The sequence below is a fragment of the Haliotis rubra genome, unplaced genomic scaffold (assembly GCF_003918875.1).
Source record: "Haliotis rubra isolate DU_JTF1 unplaced genomic scaffold, ASM391887v1 Scf102, whole genome shotgun sequence".
Lineage (NCBI taxonomy): Eukaryota > Metazoa > Mollusca > Gastropoda > Lepetellida > Haliotidae > Haliotis > Haliotis rubra.
The window spans coordinates 1,840,885-1,858,934 of record NW_025764915.1 but is presented as its reverse complement, the minus strand read 5'-3'; the positions used below and the strand labels follow the sequence as shown (position 1 = coordinate 1,858,934).

At 39.0% G+C, this 18,050-nt stretch overlaps 2 protein-coding genes across 4 annotated transcripts; one reads left to right on the top strand and one right to left on the bottom strand.

Annotated features, from left to right (window-relative positions):
• Nucleotides 1-311: 311 nt before the first annotated feature.
• Nucleotides 312-3,298, bottom strand: LOC124270491 (UDP-N-acetylglucosamine transferase subunit ALG14 homolog). Its single transcript, XM_046705504.1, has 5 exons — nucleotides 3,071-3,298; nucleotides 2,490-2,641; nucleotides 1,705-1,827; nucleotides 670-729; nucleotides 312-535 (listed from the first exon to the last, which is right to left on the bottom strand). The coding sequence occupies exons 1-5, from the start codon at nucleotides 3,222-3,224 to the stop codon at nucleotides 365-367; spliced, it is 660 nt and encodes a 219-aa protein (XP_046561460.1). The 5' UTR covers nucleotides 3,225-3,298; the 3' UTR covers nucleotides 312-364.
• A 5-nt stretch (nucleotides 3,299-3,303) lies between these two features.
• LOC124270474 (TLC domain-containing protein 4-B-like) lies at nucleotides 3,304-17,403 on the top strand. 3 transcript variants are annotated; one of them, XM_046705492.1, is made up of 7 exons: nucleotides 3,304-3,384; nucleotides 4,263-4,462; nucleotides 7,598-7,687; nucleotides 10,836-10,894; nucleotides 11,347-11,441; nucleotides 13,298-13,371; nucleotides 15,371-17,403. In XM_046705492.1, the coding sequence occupies exons 2-7, from the start codon at nucleotides 4,287-4,289 to the stop codon at nucleotides 15,702-15,704; spliced, it is 828 nt and encodes a 275-aa protein (XP_046561448.1). In that variant the 5' UTR covers nucleotides 3,304-3,384; nucleotides 4,263-4,286; the 3' UTR covers nucleotides 15,705-17,403. The 3 variants fall into 3 exon arrangements, with proteins under 3 accessions (XP_046561448.1, XP_046561432.1, XP_046561439.1); XM_046705476.1 differs by lacking the exon at nucleotides 3,304-3,384 and adding an exon at nucleotides 3,473-3,571; XM_046705483.1 differs by lacking the exon at nucleotides 3,304-3,384 and adding an exon at nucleotides 3,674-3,946.
• Nucleotides 17,404-18,050: the final 647 nt, after the last annotated feature.

Below are 18,050 nucleotides of genomic sequence, written 5' to 3'. Positions count from 1 at the left end.
GTCATCATATCTAAAATACCTAGATCAAAGCTTAAAGTGTCAATCACTGGATTGTCTTGTCCAAATTCAAATACACACAGATCTCTGTTATATAAATATAAACTTTGAACAAATGTGCATCCATGTTTCTTTAAGACAGACTGTATATTGACATCTTGGACAAAGTCTACATAGTTAGAATGGTTAGAGTGAGAGACATACTTGGTTGACCTAGAGCTAACTCCACCTAGTGTAAACTAAACAGTATGCAGTTCCTGACCAGTTTCAGGTGCCAGTTTCTCCCTGTAATTTCAATCGAACAAAAGACTATGCACTAGAACAAAACAAAAGTTTTATTAACAAACAAAAACATGGTAACATATCACTATGCAATTCTTCCAATGTACTGACACTTGGGATACTGCTGCTGTAGGGTCGGCCACTGGACAAACATGTGGTCTGCAAAGCGGTAAAGTATCTTGGCAGAGAGAGACAAGGATGTCACCCGACATATACTCTCCACATATACTATCATGGTACGCTGGAAGTTGAGCCACTGGAAGAGAAATCATTTGACATTCAATGGTTATTTGCAGTATGTATTCTTGTGATATCACAGTGTTAATGGTTGCTTTGGAAAGAATATTACAATCCACTGAAAGACTGAATGTATTATATATTTGTACATACCTTGAGTATAAGTCCAGCAAGACAAACAGGAATACATGTTCCAGGGCCATTACACAAAATCTGCAACAGCAAAGATGTGTGGACACTCTTTTTCACAGACTTTTGACTGATATGTAATGAAGGCCCCTGTGTAATTCAAACACCTCCCATAAATCAGAACTGCCAAAGGTTAACATCACTAAGAATGAACTAGGCACCTAAAAAGCTGAAATTTGACAATATTTGCTGGTCTCTATTGTGCATCAGGTCAAGTTCAGTGGGTCACACTATGAAGCATGACTCAGGAAATGTTTGTCTAAATCAAGCATCTCCCAGTCAGGTAAACATGATCTTTAAATAACGTATATCAGATGTAATGGTTGCATCAAATGTCAAGGTCACATTGAGGGTCATGAAATGACTTTCGAATAATGTCATTCATAAAGTATCAGTAGCATGGCAGGGCTCCAGATAATTTTTCATGATCAGGAGTACGTACTCCTTATTTTTTCAATATAGGAGTACTGGAAAACAATAAGAGTACATTTAGAGTACTGAATGGAATTTAATGGCGTATCAGTAATCTTGTGTTTCGTTTCATATATGCACCACAACATTGCTACTCTTGTGTAAATAGGTCAGTAAACAATAAAACAATACTTTTTCAGATAATTACATCTAAAAATGATTCTGAAACCGTACACCATTGCTGTGGTCCGTATCTGCTACGTTTTTAAAATTGTTTCCTTCCTACCATATCGTGTTTATTTTATATCCGTACAAACGCCGATACAGCCCTTATCTGGAGCCCTGGCATGGCATGGAAACATGGTGAAAGATGGACAGGTGAGGTCAGCTCAAGACTTAGCTGTTACCTTATTTGGTACATACATGTTTCTGGCAGTAGTCATGAAGAAAGGTGGGGGAAGGAGCTGCTTCCATACTTGGATCTAGCTATTGATGTGAACAACTCCCTACTTGAGAAGTCACATTCCAAGGAAAATCTATTGTGACAGCTACAAGTAACTCAGATAATCAACTTATAACAGTACATACTATTTCTGGTTTGCGTCGGAAGACAACAGGAAAAGTGTAGACGGCAGCATAGAGAGTTGATAGCACTGTGGTGACCCACGACTGCTTCACATTACGGCTCCGAGGAATTCTTATCACAAAATACTGAAATAAAAGGATCCTGTCTCTATACATTAGCCTCTTTGTCAAATGTTCATGTAAACAATGGCATTATGCTTTGACTCTGAAAAATCAGGGAATAACATTGGTGAGTAAAGCTTTTACATGTCCATAACAGTACATGAATGTGTTATCGGAACAGTATATGAGAGAGACCCTTGCACAGCAAACATGCATTTCTGACACTCTTTGCCAACTATTATTCATAGTAACTTTTGATAAATAGTAATAGTAAATACTAACATAGTCTGATAAGAAACACACAAACATTTGTACACATCATCACAACCACACATTGTTATTCCATTATGTCACACTATGGGGCTACCTGTTTTCCAGTACTGAATGTTTCACCCCTGAATGAGTCAAAACATTAATGGAGAGAATGAGGGTCTATGACTGACAATGCATGAAGTGATACACCTTCGTCCAGGAGAGCAAAAGAGGCTGTACATGACTAAAAAAATCCATCTTGTTTCACGGGTCTTACAAATTTAGGATACATATAGCCAGTGAGGTAAACAATACACTCACAGCAAATATGACTGCCTAAAATAAACTATAATTGATTATTCTGTGAAATAATTAGGCTTACCAGTTGTGTAAGTACAGAAAATGCAACTAAAAGGATATTTTGAGGATAATACCTGAGACTCTTCTTGCTCTTCTTTCCTACTCTCTTCTAAGGCATGGACTTTATGTTCACTCATCTTGTCTGTATCTGCAATAATATAGTACCTGGGTGAGTAGTGGCTCCCCAGCTGCCGCACCAGACACAGGACTTCTCTTGTGTGACCTCCTATAATACAAATACAGTATCCAGTGTTAGGTTACAACGATTACGGAAATCTTCAGATTTAATCATAGGAGTTGATCAATGTCTCTTAATTTGAAATTATACAGGCAGATCATCACAGAGCACAAAACAATATACGGTAAGATTTCCGATCCTTCCAGCCACTTACATTAATAACATAAATGGTATTTTCATTAATCAAAAACATACATCTAAAATCAATATGTAAGTGAATTAGCTATGAATATATCAGGGTTAGGAAACCACCAACCCTTACCATGTCCTCACAAAATAAAAACAGTGGCTGGTGGGATAGGATTTCTTTGCCAACGTAACATTTATATGATTATCTATTTTAATCAATAACATTAACACAGATGAGAAACAGGCCCCCAACTTCTATATAGGGTGATGTAACTTATAAATATTTACCTGAACCAACTACTACCATCAAGGAGGCTGGATCTTTCCTTTTGTCTGCATTTGATGGATTGTGTTTTCCATTTACCGTGACAAATACAATTCTATACAGAAGATATGTCAGAATACACACTGGAACTAGAATGAGAAATACCAGCACGTCCATGCTTATGATCTTTCCAAAAATCCCATAGCTATCGCAGTAAGGGCAGACAATTCGGTTTCCACAAGGGAGACAATCGTGTATTGGCTTAGTCCAAAACAAAGAGTTCAGGCACCAATTGTAATGTGCTGTTTGAATCTATGGTGATATACGCACAAAGAATGTAAGAATATTGCTCCTCCGTCGATAATGCACAGCCCAAATTGTAACTAAAGTCAATATGAGGCATATTTCGGTTCATACGTACCGCGTCATGCGTCGTTTACTTCCTTTTAATGTGACTTCCGGGAACTAACGTGGCTTCACAGAAGAGCACCTGTCAAAATGTGGAATAATGCACTTGTGATTCTGTAGGTCCTTTTGATATGGATTTTGAATTAAACAGAGGTTGAAATGCAGAAACACAATTACGATGTTGTCTTTGTGCGCATTAATTCATAAATTAGGCATGTGATCTGAGCACTTGAGGTTGACAAACGTCTAAGGAAATGACATAATCATTCATGACAAGATATTTAGGGCAAAGGTCCGAGCTGGAGTCAGCTGATAAAACTCGATGTAGGACCATCAACGTAGCACCTATTATCTTATCTCTGTATTACACGACTTCAGTAGCTTTACTCTATAAGACCTTACCTGGCTGTTGTCACTCAATCTGGTTGAACCAGTGCAGAACAAGAGGTGGTTCAGTAGCGCCCACGTTCTTCAGTACTAGTTTTTAAGAGGTAATATTTGCGAAAAAGTTGTTTCGGTTATATGTAATTCCTTTATGTGATATTTGGGATTGTTAGTTGCTGGCTGTGTTGTGCCTATCCCTTGGGGCTATTAGCTATTTCTGTTTAATGCAAAGGTCACAAGTTCAGTAATAGAATGAAATTTGCAATATGACCATGGCATTGCCAAGTTGAACTTCAATATTATCACTGGACATTAATTAATATAGAGTGAGTGAAATAATTAACAAGCTTATGTGATAGATTTAGCCTTTCATATGTGATTTCTAAATGATCACTTTGTCATGAGCACTGTTTTCAATTTCAGATCTGCAATGCTAACCTCGAACAAATGATGAGTCGCAGGATTGAAGTGATCGCATTTGACACAACCTATTACCCATTTGCTTTTGCAAGCTGTGCATTTTTCCTGTGTATCTATAAGTATGTCTCCCCATCACTGTCACTACGAATGTGTGAAGGTTACAGGAATATGCCACTGGCGAAACAAATTGACTGGAATACTAGGTGAGTTAACGATACTTCAGTATAACACTTTGCATGGTTATTATCATATCAGTTTTCATCTTTCTTGTAGATCTTTTACTCTTTGCCGATTGTTTATGAACAGGTCAGGTGGTATGATCGTCTGTTTGTTTTAACATGTTTATAATTATTGATAACTAGTGACTCAGAAAGGTGTTGCATAATACTGGTTGATACAAATCTCACCATGTGATTTTTTATGAGTTAATGAAATTCTTTGACAAGTGGGATAACAATTTTTTAGATTTTTGTCCTCTTTTCCTAATTGGATTAATTAGGTTGGTGCAAAAAGGAAATCTCAACATGCTGATGTCCTTACAAAAATCTAACAGTTTGTTTACAAATTCTGTGCACGGTTGGCAAAATAAAAACCATGCACAGAGTATACTGTTAGTTCCCTTTGAAATAATGTATTCTGGTATGTTGATTAGTGTTCTTGTGTGATTTCTTTATCCAATAGTTGTCATCATGTGTTGTACACAATATGATAATGATGCTATCAGACAGAGATGTGGGGGACATTGGCATGATAAGTGGCACACCTGTACAGTTTCAGCAACAATAGTTGAGATGATAAGTGGTGTGTACAGTGAGATGTGATATCTTTGCATTATCGAGTGAATAACTACTCAGGACTAGAATGTGGACATACCCTGTACTTTAGTTAATATCTTTATCTGTTTGATTGAGTCAGTAGATTTCCAACTGTTACATTTGTAAATAGGTTTTCTAAAGATGAGTTATTAGTGACTATACATGCAATGTAAACAAGAGTGTTACTGGTTGTTGAATAATTCTCTAATTCCTCTCAAAATGATTCCTGTCAGTACAAACCTGTATTTAGTATTGTTAATATTGATGTATTCATACTTTAGTTTACACATGTTGTTATGGCAACAATAGATACATAGTATGTACAGTCTGTTTGAGTCAGAAACGGACCGATGAATTGCAAATGTTATCATTGTACAAAATTGCCACGTAAATATAAATAGTACATGTTTATCATTTACTAATACCCAACAGCTTTCTTATATTTGAAAAATTTTCGGACTCCACCAAAAAGTTCTTTCAGAAACTATCATCATTGAAAACGCAAAAGTTGTTATCTGTCGTGGCGGGGTGAAACCGCAGAAACGGAACAGCCAGTCATGGCAGGGGACATCTCAAAATCTATTCCGGGAGACCTGTTGGTTCCTCGTCTGTCGTAGTGTCATAGTCACGACTTAAAGGGATGACAAGTGGTGCCACAGTTGCCTGTTGTAAGCCATCCCGAGACCAGTAACCTTGTTCAATGATGTTAGCTACCTTGTTGACACAGTTTTGCCAAGTTTCAGTCATGATTTTGTTAAGGGATTCCTTAACCAAAATCTCTACGTCATGTAATCTAAAAGTTGTGTTTGATCTGGCAACATCTCCTTTGACAATACCCCATATCATTTCAATGGGGTTAAGGTCACAGTGAGAGGGTGGAAGTCACAGAATATCGTGACCCTTACTTTTTATGTAACTGTCAACTTTGTAGAAAGGTTCACCTTTGTTGGTTTTTATGATCTCATATAGCTGAGGCTTCGTTGCCTTTGAAGGCCGTGCGATCTGAAATTTGTCGAGCCATGATATCATATCACCTTTTCGACTGTTCGATGTCGGGGTCCTGCATGCTGTGGTATGGGGCATTGTCCATTACGATAAAAGACTGCTCTGGTAGAGCTGGTACCAACTTGTTTTTAACCCAATCGAGGAAAACCGCACCATTCATCTCGGAATGGTAGTCTCTGTTATCTGTGGACTTTGCTCTGAATACCAAGTCACAGCCTTGGAGAAAGCCTTTGCTGGAGCAACCAGCATGGAGAATGATTAGTCTCTCTCCTTTCCCTAGAGGCAGCTTTCTACGTGACCCCTTATCACCCCCATCAGGTACCCACTGACTGCTGGCAGTGTGCGAGGCATTGACCCAGGTCTCGTCCAAGTACACTGGCTCGAACCCTTCCTCGCGCTTCTTCTTTATAACCCTGAGAAAATTATATCTCAAGCAAACGATATCAGGGCGTTCACAGAGTACTGACCTATTCTCCCCCGAAATTTTCTTATAACGATACCCGAAAGAGTGTAAGAGTCGCCAGAGTGTGTACTTTGATACTCTGAGGTTGTGTTCTTGCTTCAAATGCTTTTTTAAAATTTCAGCGACATGTATTTGTTTTCAGAATAGAGCTTGTTGATAGACTGCCTTACAAGGTTCTTTTGAAAGTTGTCCAAATGTTTTAATTTGTGTGATTTTGACTCGACCCCTACCTGCTTCGCATCACCCTCACAATGTTTGTGTTCCAGAACATTTGTCAGTACCCTTGCTGATGCTCCTAAAGCTTTTGCTGCCCGCTTACGGAATTTATTAATGGCATAAAATGGTTTGCCCCTTTAGGCTTCAGCACAGAAAAAATCGTACACTTTAATCATCAACTGTTTCACGTCAGCATTCAACTTCATTTTTCATCAGGCGTGTGTATCCCGTGCACGACGAGATAGTGGCTGTTCCGTTTCTGCGGTTTCACCCCGCCGCGACAGATGCGTTCTCAATGATGATAGTTTCTGAAAGAACTTTTTTGGTGGAGTCCGGAAAATTTTCAAATATAAGAAAGCTGTTGGGTATTAGTAAATGATAAACATGTGTACTATTTATATTTATGTGGCAATTTTGTACAATGATAACATTTGCAATTCATCGGTCCGTTTCTGACTCAAACGGACTGTAATTTAGTTTGAATATTACAATGACAGCGTTATGATGCCTCCTCTCGACACAGAGACATAAATGACATGACAAGTATTTACTGTAGAAAAACCCAGTAACATGTGCTTAGAAGTCTTTCATAGAATGCAGCAATCATTACATCCATCCTGGGAAATGATCCCTATTGGTACTTTAGATAATAGAAAACATAACTCAAGATGTTTCAAGAAACACATGTCTTTGGGTTTTATTTTTGGCACAATAGACATTTCTGTGAGATAGTGGTTGTTCACATTTCTGTGTCCTCTTCCACTAAGTTCCAGCATTTGTCGACTCCTACAGGTTCTGTTAACTTTATGACACTGTATTTTGAAATGGTTTGATTCCAGAGTAAACTCAACCCTCCACTCTGCCATTGTGAGCTGTATGTGTGTGTACTCACTAGTTTACGACAATGAAATCAGTGAGGATCCTATTTGGTAAGTAGTCCATCAAAACTAGGAGCAGTGAGATGTTTGACCATCCAGATATATTGCCATGCTAGCTATGGTCCACAGTTTTTATGACAATAGTATGGAGATATAAAGCCAAGCTAGCTATGGTCCACAGTTTTTATGATAATAGTATGGAGATATATTGCCATGCTAGCTATGGTCCACAGTTTTTATGATAACAGTATGGAGATATATTGCCATGCTAGCTATCGTCCACAGTTTTTATGACAATAGTATGGAGATATAAAGCCATGCTAGCTATGGTCCACAGTTTTTATGACAATAGTATGGAGATATATTGCCATGCTAGCTATGGTCCACAGTTTTTATGACAATAGTATGGAGATATATTGCCATGCTAGCTATGGTCCACAGTTTTTATGACAATAGTATGGAGATATATTGCCATGCTAGCTATGGTCCACAGTTTTTATGATAATAGTATGGAGATATATTGCCATGCTAGCTATGGTCCACAGTTTTATGATAATAGTATGGAGATATATTGCCATGCTAGCTATGGTCCACAGTTTTATGATAATAGTATGGAGATATATTGCCATGCTAGCTATGGTCCACAGTTTTTATGATAATAGTATGGAGATATATTGCCATGCTAGCTATGGTCCACAGTTTTTATGATAATAGTATGGAGATATATTGCCATGCTAGCTATGGTCCACAGTTTTTATGATAATAGTATGGAGATATATTGCCATGCTAGCTATGGTCCACAGTTTTTATGATAATAGTATGGAGATATAAAGCCATGCTAGCTATGGTCCACAGTTTTTATGATAATAGTATGGAGATATATTGCCATGCTAGCTATGGTCCACAGCTAGCTTTTTATGATAATGCCAGTATGGAGATATAGATATATTGCCATGCTAGCTATGGTCCACAGTTTTTATGATAATAGTATGGAGATATATTGCCATGCTAGCTATGGTCCACAGTTTTATGACAATAGTATGGAGATATATTGCCATGCTAGCTATGGTCCACAGTTTTATGATAATAGTATGGAGATATATTGCCATGCTAGCTATGGTCCACAGTTTTATGATAACAAGTATGGAGATATATTGCCATGCTAGCTATGGTCCACAGTTTTTATGACAATAGTATGGAGATATATTGCCATGCTAGCTATGGTCCACAGTTTTTATGATAATAGTATGGAGATATATTGCCATGCTAGCTATGGTCCACAGTTTTTATGATAATAGTATGGAGATATAAAGCCATGCTAGCTATGGTCCACAGTTTTTATGATAATAGTATGGAGATATATTGCCATGCTAGCTATGGTCCACAGTTTTTATGACAATAGTATGGAGATATATTGCCATGCTAGCTATGGTCCACAGTTTTTATGATAATAGTATGGAGATATATTGCCATGCTAGCTATGGTCCACAGTTTTTATGATAATAGTATGGAGATATATATTGCCATGCTAGCTATGGTCCACAGTTTTATGATAATAGTATGGAGATATATTGCCATGCTAGCTATGGTCCACAGTTTTTATGATAATAGTATGGAGATATATTGCCATGCTAGCTATGGTCCACAGTTTTTATGATAATAGTATGGAGATTTATGGAGATATTATGATAACAGTATGGAGATATAAAGCCATGCTAGCTATGGTCCACTAGCTATGGTTTTTTATGATAATAGTATGGAGATATAAAGCCATGCTAGCTATGGTCCACAGTTTTTATGATAATAGTATGGAGATATATTGCCATGCTAGCTATGGTCCACAGTTTTTATGATAATAGTATGGAGATATAAAGCCATGCTAGCTATGGTCCACAGTTTTTATGATAATAGTATGGAGATATATTGCCATGCTAGCTATGGTCCACAGTTTTTATGATAATAGTATGGAGATATAAAGCCATGCTAGCTATGGTCCACAATGATAATAGTATGGAGATATATTGCCATGCTAGCTATGGTCCACAGTTTTATGACAATAGTATGGAGATATATTGCCATGCTAGCTATATGGTCCACAGTTTTATGACAATAGTATGGAGATATATTGCCATGCTAGCTATGGTCACAGTTTTTATGACAGTATGGAGATATTTGCCATGCTAGCTATGATCCACAGTTTTATAGTATGGAGATATATTGCCATGCTAGCTATGGTCCACAGTTTTATGATAATAGTATGGAGATATATTGCCATGCTAGCTATGGTCCACAGTTTTTATGATAATAGTATGGGAGATATATTGCCATGCTAGCTATGGTCCACAGCTTTTTTATGACATGCTAGCTAGTATGGATGGATGACAATATTGCCATGCTAGCTATGGTCCACAGTTTTTATGATAATAGTATGGAGATATATTGCCATGCTAGCTATGGTCCACAGTTTTTATGATAATAGTATGGAGATATATTGCCATGCTAGCTATGGTCCACAGTTTTTATGACAATAGTATGGAGATATATTATGATAATAGCTAGCTATGGTCCACAGCTTTCCACATGATATGATAATAGTATGGAGATATATAGCCATGCTAGCTATGATAATAGTATGGAGATATTTATGATAATAGTATGGAGATATATATAAAGCCATGCTAGCTATGGTCCACAGTTTTTATGATAATAGTATGGAGATATATTGCCATGCTAGCTATGGTCCACAGTTTTTATGACAATAGTATGGAGATATAAAGCCATGCTAGCTATGGTCCACAGTTTTAATGGAGATGTAATGCCATGGATTAAGTCAATAAAGGATGCAGGGTCAAAAAGTACAACAATGTGTTCTTGACCAGACCATCGACAGCTACAAATATGGTATTACTAATGGTAGCAAGTTGTGGTTGTCAACTTAATTGATGTTTGTTTGTGACAGGAGTGAATTGTCATTTTAAAAACTAGTGCATGAATATAAGAACATAAATTTATGCAAGATGTTAATTTTCTGAAATAGTGATTTTAATTGTCCTTATAGTGTTGATTTCACTCAGATTGCTGTACCTGTGTGAGTTTACATCTATAATCATGTTTCAATATTTATGCATGTGAATTGCTGTTTGTTTATGTTTATTAATCAGCTCTCTAACCCTGTGACTTATCCATGTCATCATTGCAGGTGTGATGCCCCCATGGTTAGAACTAGCTGTGCAATATTGTTTGGATACATGGCTTCTGGTATGTGATAATGCTTGTATTCAGTTTATCATCCTGAATCATTCTTCAATTTTGCCCCTAAAATACTAGTACCAGTGTTTGTCATTTCATGGTAGCTGATGATATGGTTTGTAAAGCATATCTCCTGTGAGACGTCACATCTATCCAATAGATATGTCAAATGGGAGAGTTATGAGTTATGTTACATTTCAGCAGAATGTAAGATCTCACCATAACTAATTACGGTTTTTGTTTAGTTCGAAATCAGATGTGAGAATGTTTGTGATATCTTTCTTATGTACAAAAGACAGGACTGTGCTATGTAAAACACCTTGTGTTATTCAGCCCACTTGGCATATGTATCCCACCCCCTCCCCACCACTACCAAAAAACTGAATCCGTTTCTTTCACACCTCTGTGCCATTTTGTCAAGTGTTTTGCTATGTAAATTAAAGATATATTGTTCTTTGCAGATTTGGTTGTGATGACAGTTCATTACAAGCACATAGGCGAAACATTTTACTTTTTTCATCATGGGGCGTCCATGTATGCTTACTACTATGTCACAGTAAGTACTCATACCATCAACCACTGGTTTGTCTGTCATCACTATTTACAATAACAAAGTCACTTCAGGCTCTGTTGCCATAGCAAAGTGACTACATGCTGTAGGCTCCCATGACAAAGTGACTACATGCTGTAGGCTGCCATAACAAAGTGACTACATGCTGTAGGCTCCCATGACAAAGTGACTACATGCTGTAGGCTCCCATGACAAAGTGACTACATGCTGTAAGCTCCCATGACAAAGTGACTACATGCTGTAGGCTCCCGTGACAAAGTGACTACATGCTGTAGGCTGCCCTAGTCACAAAGTCACTACATGCTGTAGGCTACCATGACAAAGTCACTACATGCTGTAGGCTACCATGACAATGTGACTACGTGCTGTAGGCTCCCATGACAAAGTCACTACATGCTGTAGGCTACCATGACAATGTGACTACGATGCTGTAGGCTACCATGACAAAGTCAGTACATGCTGTAGGCTGCTGTGACAAAGTCACTACGTGCTGTAGGCTACCGTGACAAAGTCAGTACATGCTGTAGGCTGCTATGACAAAGTCACTACGTGCTGTAGGCTACCATGACAATGTGACTACATGCTGTAGGCTGCCATGACAAAGTCACTACATGCTGTAGGCTGCCATGACAAAGTCACTACATGCTGTAGGCTGCCATGACAAAGTCACTACATGCTGTAGGCTACCATGACAAAGTCACTACATGCTGTAGGCTGCCATGACAAAGTCACTACATGCTGTAGGCTGCCATGACAAAGTGACTTCATGCTGTAGGACTAGGGCTGCACAATATAACCGGTGTACCGGTTTTTACCGGTTCAGACATGAAAACAAAACATATTGCGATACGCTGATTGAAAACCGGTATTTTGACTTGCATTCGAAAACTTCATAGCACTCGTAAATCCTCGGATATTTCCTTGTTTCATTTGTTCCAAATATTATTCACATTTTTGTTTTATCATGATTAAAAGTTCTTATTAAAGCTTTATTCAAGCATAGTGATTTTGTTGTGTTTTTGCTCTATAAATCAAGCATTAAATCGATTATAAGTAGTTTTTTGTTTAAAAATACTTCATGCAATGTATTGCAATACATATCACAATATATGTTTTCGAATCACAATATATCGCAAAAATGAAAATTCTCTGCAAAACCCACCCCTATGTAGGACACCATGTCAAAGTGACTACATGCTGTAGGCTGCCATGTCAAAGTGACTACATGCTGTAGGCTCCCATGACAAAGTCACTACATGCTGTAGGCTGCCATGACAAAGTGACTACATGCTGTAGGCTGTCATGACAAAGTCACTACATGCTGTAGACTAGCATGTCAAAGTCACTACATGCTGTAGGCTGTCATGACAAAGTCACTACATGCTGTAGGCTGTCATGACAAAGTGACTTCATGCTGTAGGCTACCATGACAAAGTGACTTCATGCTGTAGACTGCCATGACAAAGTGACTTCATGCTGTAGGCTACCATGACAAAGTGACTTCATGCTGTAGACTGCCATGACAAAGTGACTTCATGCTGTAGACTACCATGACAAAGTGACTTCATGCTGTAGGCTGCTGTGACAAAGTGACTTCATGCTATAGGCTGCCATGACAAAGTGACTTCATGCTGTAGGCTGCTGTGACAAAGTGACTTCATGCTGTAGGCTACCATGACAAAGTGACTTCATGCTGTAGGCTACCATGACAAAGTGACTTCATGCTGTAGGCTACCATGACCAGATCACCATGACATGGCGACAGTGGACAGCCCTCATATGTTATCCATGTCTCCCTGTTGTGTTGGGTGTGCTGTCACCACCATGTTGTTTTGTTTCAGACATACGGAGTGCTGTCCTACTTCGCGAATTATCGTCTCATGGCAGAGTTTTCCACAGCATTTGTCAACCAGAGGTTTGAGTTTTTTATGTTTTGGGGAGTTTTCGGGCTGTATAAATAAATCCAAGAAAGAATCTTTGTTTGAAGTTGCACATCTACCCACCCTCTCAACTGAAGTGTAAGAAGTAAAACTTGAAAGACACAATATATCCAGGCCTTCTGGAACATTAAATATTTAAAGTACCATGCATGTTTGATATTGTACCGACACTGCTTTCTCTTCCAAATGGTTGTGTCTACTGTACTGAGATGCAGCCTGTTTCAATAGGAAACCAGCTTATTGATTTGTATTAACAAGCACAGACATTCCAGCCAGTATACATACAAGATACATATGAGGAACCCACAACTGAAGTGAAGCTTTAAATGAATGACTGACTGAGTTTGGTTTCTACGCTGCTTTAGCAATATTCCAGCAATATCATGGCGGGGGACACCAGAAATGGGCTTCACACATTGTACCCATGTGGGAATTCGAACCTGGGTCTTCGGCGTGACGGAAGCTTTAAATACTCTCCATGGGTGCCTTGACACACCATACACCAGGGTGTACCTTGACACACCATAAACCAGGGTGCACCTTACCACACCATACACCAGGGTGCACCTTGAACACAATGTACTTCAGGGTGTACCTTGACACACCATACACCAGGGTGTACCTTGACACACCATACACCAGGGTGCACCTTGACACACCATACACCAGGGTGCACCTTGACACACCATACACCAGGGTGCACCTTGACACACCATACACCAGGGTTCACCTTGACACACCATACACCAGGGTGTACCTTGACACACCATACACCAGGGTGCACCTTGACACACCATACACCAGGGTGCACCTTGACACACCATACACCAGGGTGCACCTTGACACACCATACACCAGGGTGCACCTTGGCACCATACACCAGGGTGCACCTTGACACACCATACACCAGGGTGCACCTTGACACACCATACACCAGGGTGCACCTTGACACACCATACACCAGGGTGCACCTTGACTCACATACACCAGGGTGTACCTTGACACACCATACACCAGGGTGCACCTTGACACCATACACCAGGGTGCATCTTGGCACACCATACACCAGGGTGCACCTTGACACACCATACACCAGGGTGCACCTTGCACCATACACCAGGGTGCACCTTGACACACCATACACCCACCTTGACACACCATACACCAGGGTGCACCTTGACACACCATGTACACCAGGGTGCACCTTGACACACCATACACCAGGGTGCACCAGGACACACCATACACTGCACCTTGACACACCACACCAGGGTGTACCTTGACACACCATACACCAGGGTGCACCTTGACACACCATACACCAGGGTGCATCTTGACACACCATACACCAGGGTGTACCTTGACTCACCATACACCTGGGTGCACCTTGACTCACCATACACCTGGGTGCATCTTGACTCACCATACACCAGGGTGTACCTTGACTCACCATACACCAGGGTGCACCTTGACTCACCATACACCTGGGTGCACCTTGACACACCATACACCAGGGTTCACCTTGACACACCATACACCAGGGTTCACCTTGACACACCATACACCAGGGTGTACCTTGACTCACCATACACCAGGGTGCACCTTGACACATCATACACCAGGGTGCACCTTGACTCACCATACACCAGGGTGTACCTTGACACCATACACCAGGGTGTACCTTGACACACCATACACCAGGGTGTACCTTGACTCACCATACACCAGGGTGTACCTTGACTCACCATACACCAGGGTGCACCTTGACACACCATACACCAGGGTGTACCTTGACTCACCATACACCAGGGTGCACCTTGACACCCCATACACCAGGGTGCACCTTGACACACCATACACCAGGGTGTACCTTGACTCACCATACACCTGGGTGTACCTTGACTCACCATACACCTGTCTACACAAGAAACCTATTAGGCCATCCTATCTCACTCTTTATCCTTGCTCTTTCAGGTGGTTCTTCGATGTGTTGCGGTACCCAAAGAGCAGTCCCCTCTTTATAGGAAATGGTTTAGCTATGACAGCAGCCTTTTTCTTGGCACGTATAGCAGTCATGCCGTCTTACTGGTCAAAAGTTTACAGTGTATATGGCACTGAAGATTTTGCCCGTATTGGTCATATACAAGGAGTGCTTATTGTCACCTGTGTTATTCTTGATGTGATGAATATTTTCTGGTTTTACAAGATGTGTTTGGGTGTGAAGAAAGTTTTGACTATTTTATTGAAGTTGAATACCCCCACAGAAGAAAGTCGACAAGCGATACCAGTGGAAGACAAAGTGAAGTAGTCAATGTTGTCATTTGTCTTTTCATTATTTCAATTTACTTGTGAAATTTTATCACCAATAGTGACAGCACCTTTTAAGGTGTCTCAAATGATTTCTGAAATAGTTTTTAAAATTCAAGAAATATAATAGACAATAGATATGCTTCATTCCCATGTTCTTTGGGGAAATTCAGTGATTCAGTAATCATTAAGGAGTGCTGTATGCCTGCTGGTCAACATGGTCAGTCATTGTTGCGACTACCCAAAATCAAATCTCTGGTTTAAGCTTTCAACCAAACATTATATATGAGTGGGTTTTTAAAGGGAGGCATTTTTCTTTTCGTTAGAATTCAAAATTCTGGGCATCCATATCAACAAAGATTTTGGTGTGACTTTATCTAATTGTGATAAATATGGTCATCCTTTAAGATATAAAAGAACTGATAACTCTGTTCTGAAAGATTTCCCATTTCAATCTGTGTACATTGCGATAAGGAAGCATTCTCATGTCTTGTGTCCAGTTTTCGACTGTGATCCATGTTGGTGAAAGTGCTCAAGCTGTCCTCACTGATTGGCATTTCAGGTTTTCGACTTTGTGATGGAAGATATGACTTACAGTAATGGTAGCACTTCATCATGAATTCATGTATTAAGTTTGTGGGGCTAAATGATTGAAAAAAAGCTTTGTTTGCTAGTTAGTTTCACTCATTTTGAAGATTTGAAGAAATGTGATGATACTTATAATTTCTTTTTACCAACTTTCATTGTGACATATACGATAAGAACAAGACACAATCAGCTTGGCTTGTTCTAGAAACATAACTGAACAAGGAATAGGTCTACACAGTGACACATTTCATTTACTTTCAAAATTAGAACAATTATTGAAGTGGATATAAATAATTTTTTTCAGTAACAACTGCAGAAACCCATAACATATTACCCCATAATAATATTGTATTCACACTCACCTCTAGGCCACACAGCTCGCCTCTCATCATTTTGTTATTACAAGTACTTTGAGATGGTGTTTCCTACGTATGTTTCCTACTTAGGAAATCCTATGTATGTTTCCTACGTGTGTCACCTCGTTTTGTCAGTTGATGAAATACACCATATGCATAGTTGTGCCAAATATTCATGCTTTATGTGTGTAACAATCATCAGCTGATGCATTCAACTGATATCTTCAGCTGTAACAAGACATCAACTTCCTCACATCTCATATTTCAAGAAAGGATTAAAATCTGATAATTAATTTATTGTGGCCTTATTTTCACTTGACTGGACAACATCATATCTTTCCCCTGTGTACTCAGACACAGTCAACATACTATTTCAGAACATACTATGCTTGCCATCACAAGTGTTGTTTTGTCTTTATTTTGATTCTATTTTCAGTTGTTTCTTTATTTTCTGAAAACTGTGTTTGTAAACCAAATCGGTTGGAGGAAAATCACTCTCTCTCTGCTGACAGTGTGAGAACAGCAAACAACTGAAGTTGTAAATTCACAAATATAATCTATAATCACAATAATCACTTCACAGAAAACACCCAGTGTTATGTGTTCACTGTTGTAAGAGTATGTTGATTGGATGGCCAAGGTGGCCACTGAATATGGTATAGAAATGAGTGACAATCAGAGGCCAGCTGAGACATACATATCACAGTGGCTATGTTACAGGGCTTTGCACTGCACTTCAATTATATTGTTTAACTGAAAATGCATTCTCTTCCCACAGAGGTTACGTAGGGAAGATATGACAGGAGTAACCTCTGTGGGAAGAGAATGCTGAAAATGGTGTAAACCCATGTTCTGTAATTCACCTATAGTTGATCAAGATGTATCCTTTTGGTCAGGGATAATGTCTGCCAACTGTATCACTTTCTTTCAGGAATTTAGATATAGAAGGTACAGTTATAAAGGATCTTATTAAAAGACACTTCAATGGTGAATATAAGGACCAAATACATATTTTTATCTTTGGAGTAGAAAGAGGGTTTTGATCTACAGAATTGTTTCAGGACAAAAATCCATATTAGATTTGCAAAATAGGGCGAAATATTTAAAAACACTCCAGCACTTCCTCCTTTTCCCAAAGGTAAAGTGTTTATATCTGATTAAGCAAACATCTTGCCTGTATATTTCAATTATTTTATTTTGGTAATGGATGATCAGGACCATGTCAGTGTTTCTAATCATCCAGTTCCGTATCATGTTTACAAATCTAGTCAATGCATCTCAAAAAATGTTTGTAATGTGTTTCAGAGACTTCTTCATTTTACTGGTTTGGAATGTAACCACATGTCAAGACGTAATAACAGTATAACTGATGGTTGATATGTGTTGGAGTAATTGTACCTTTC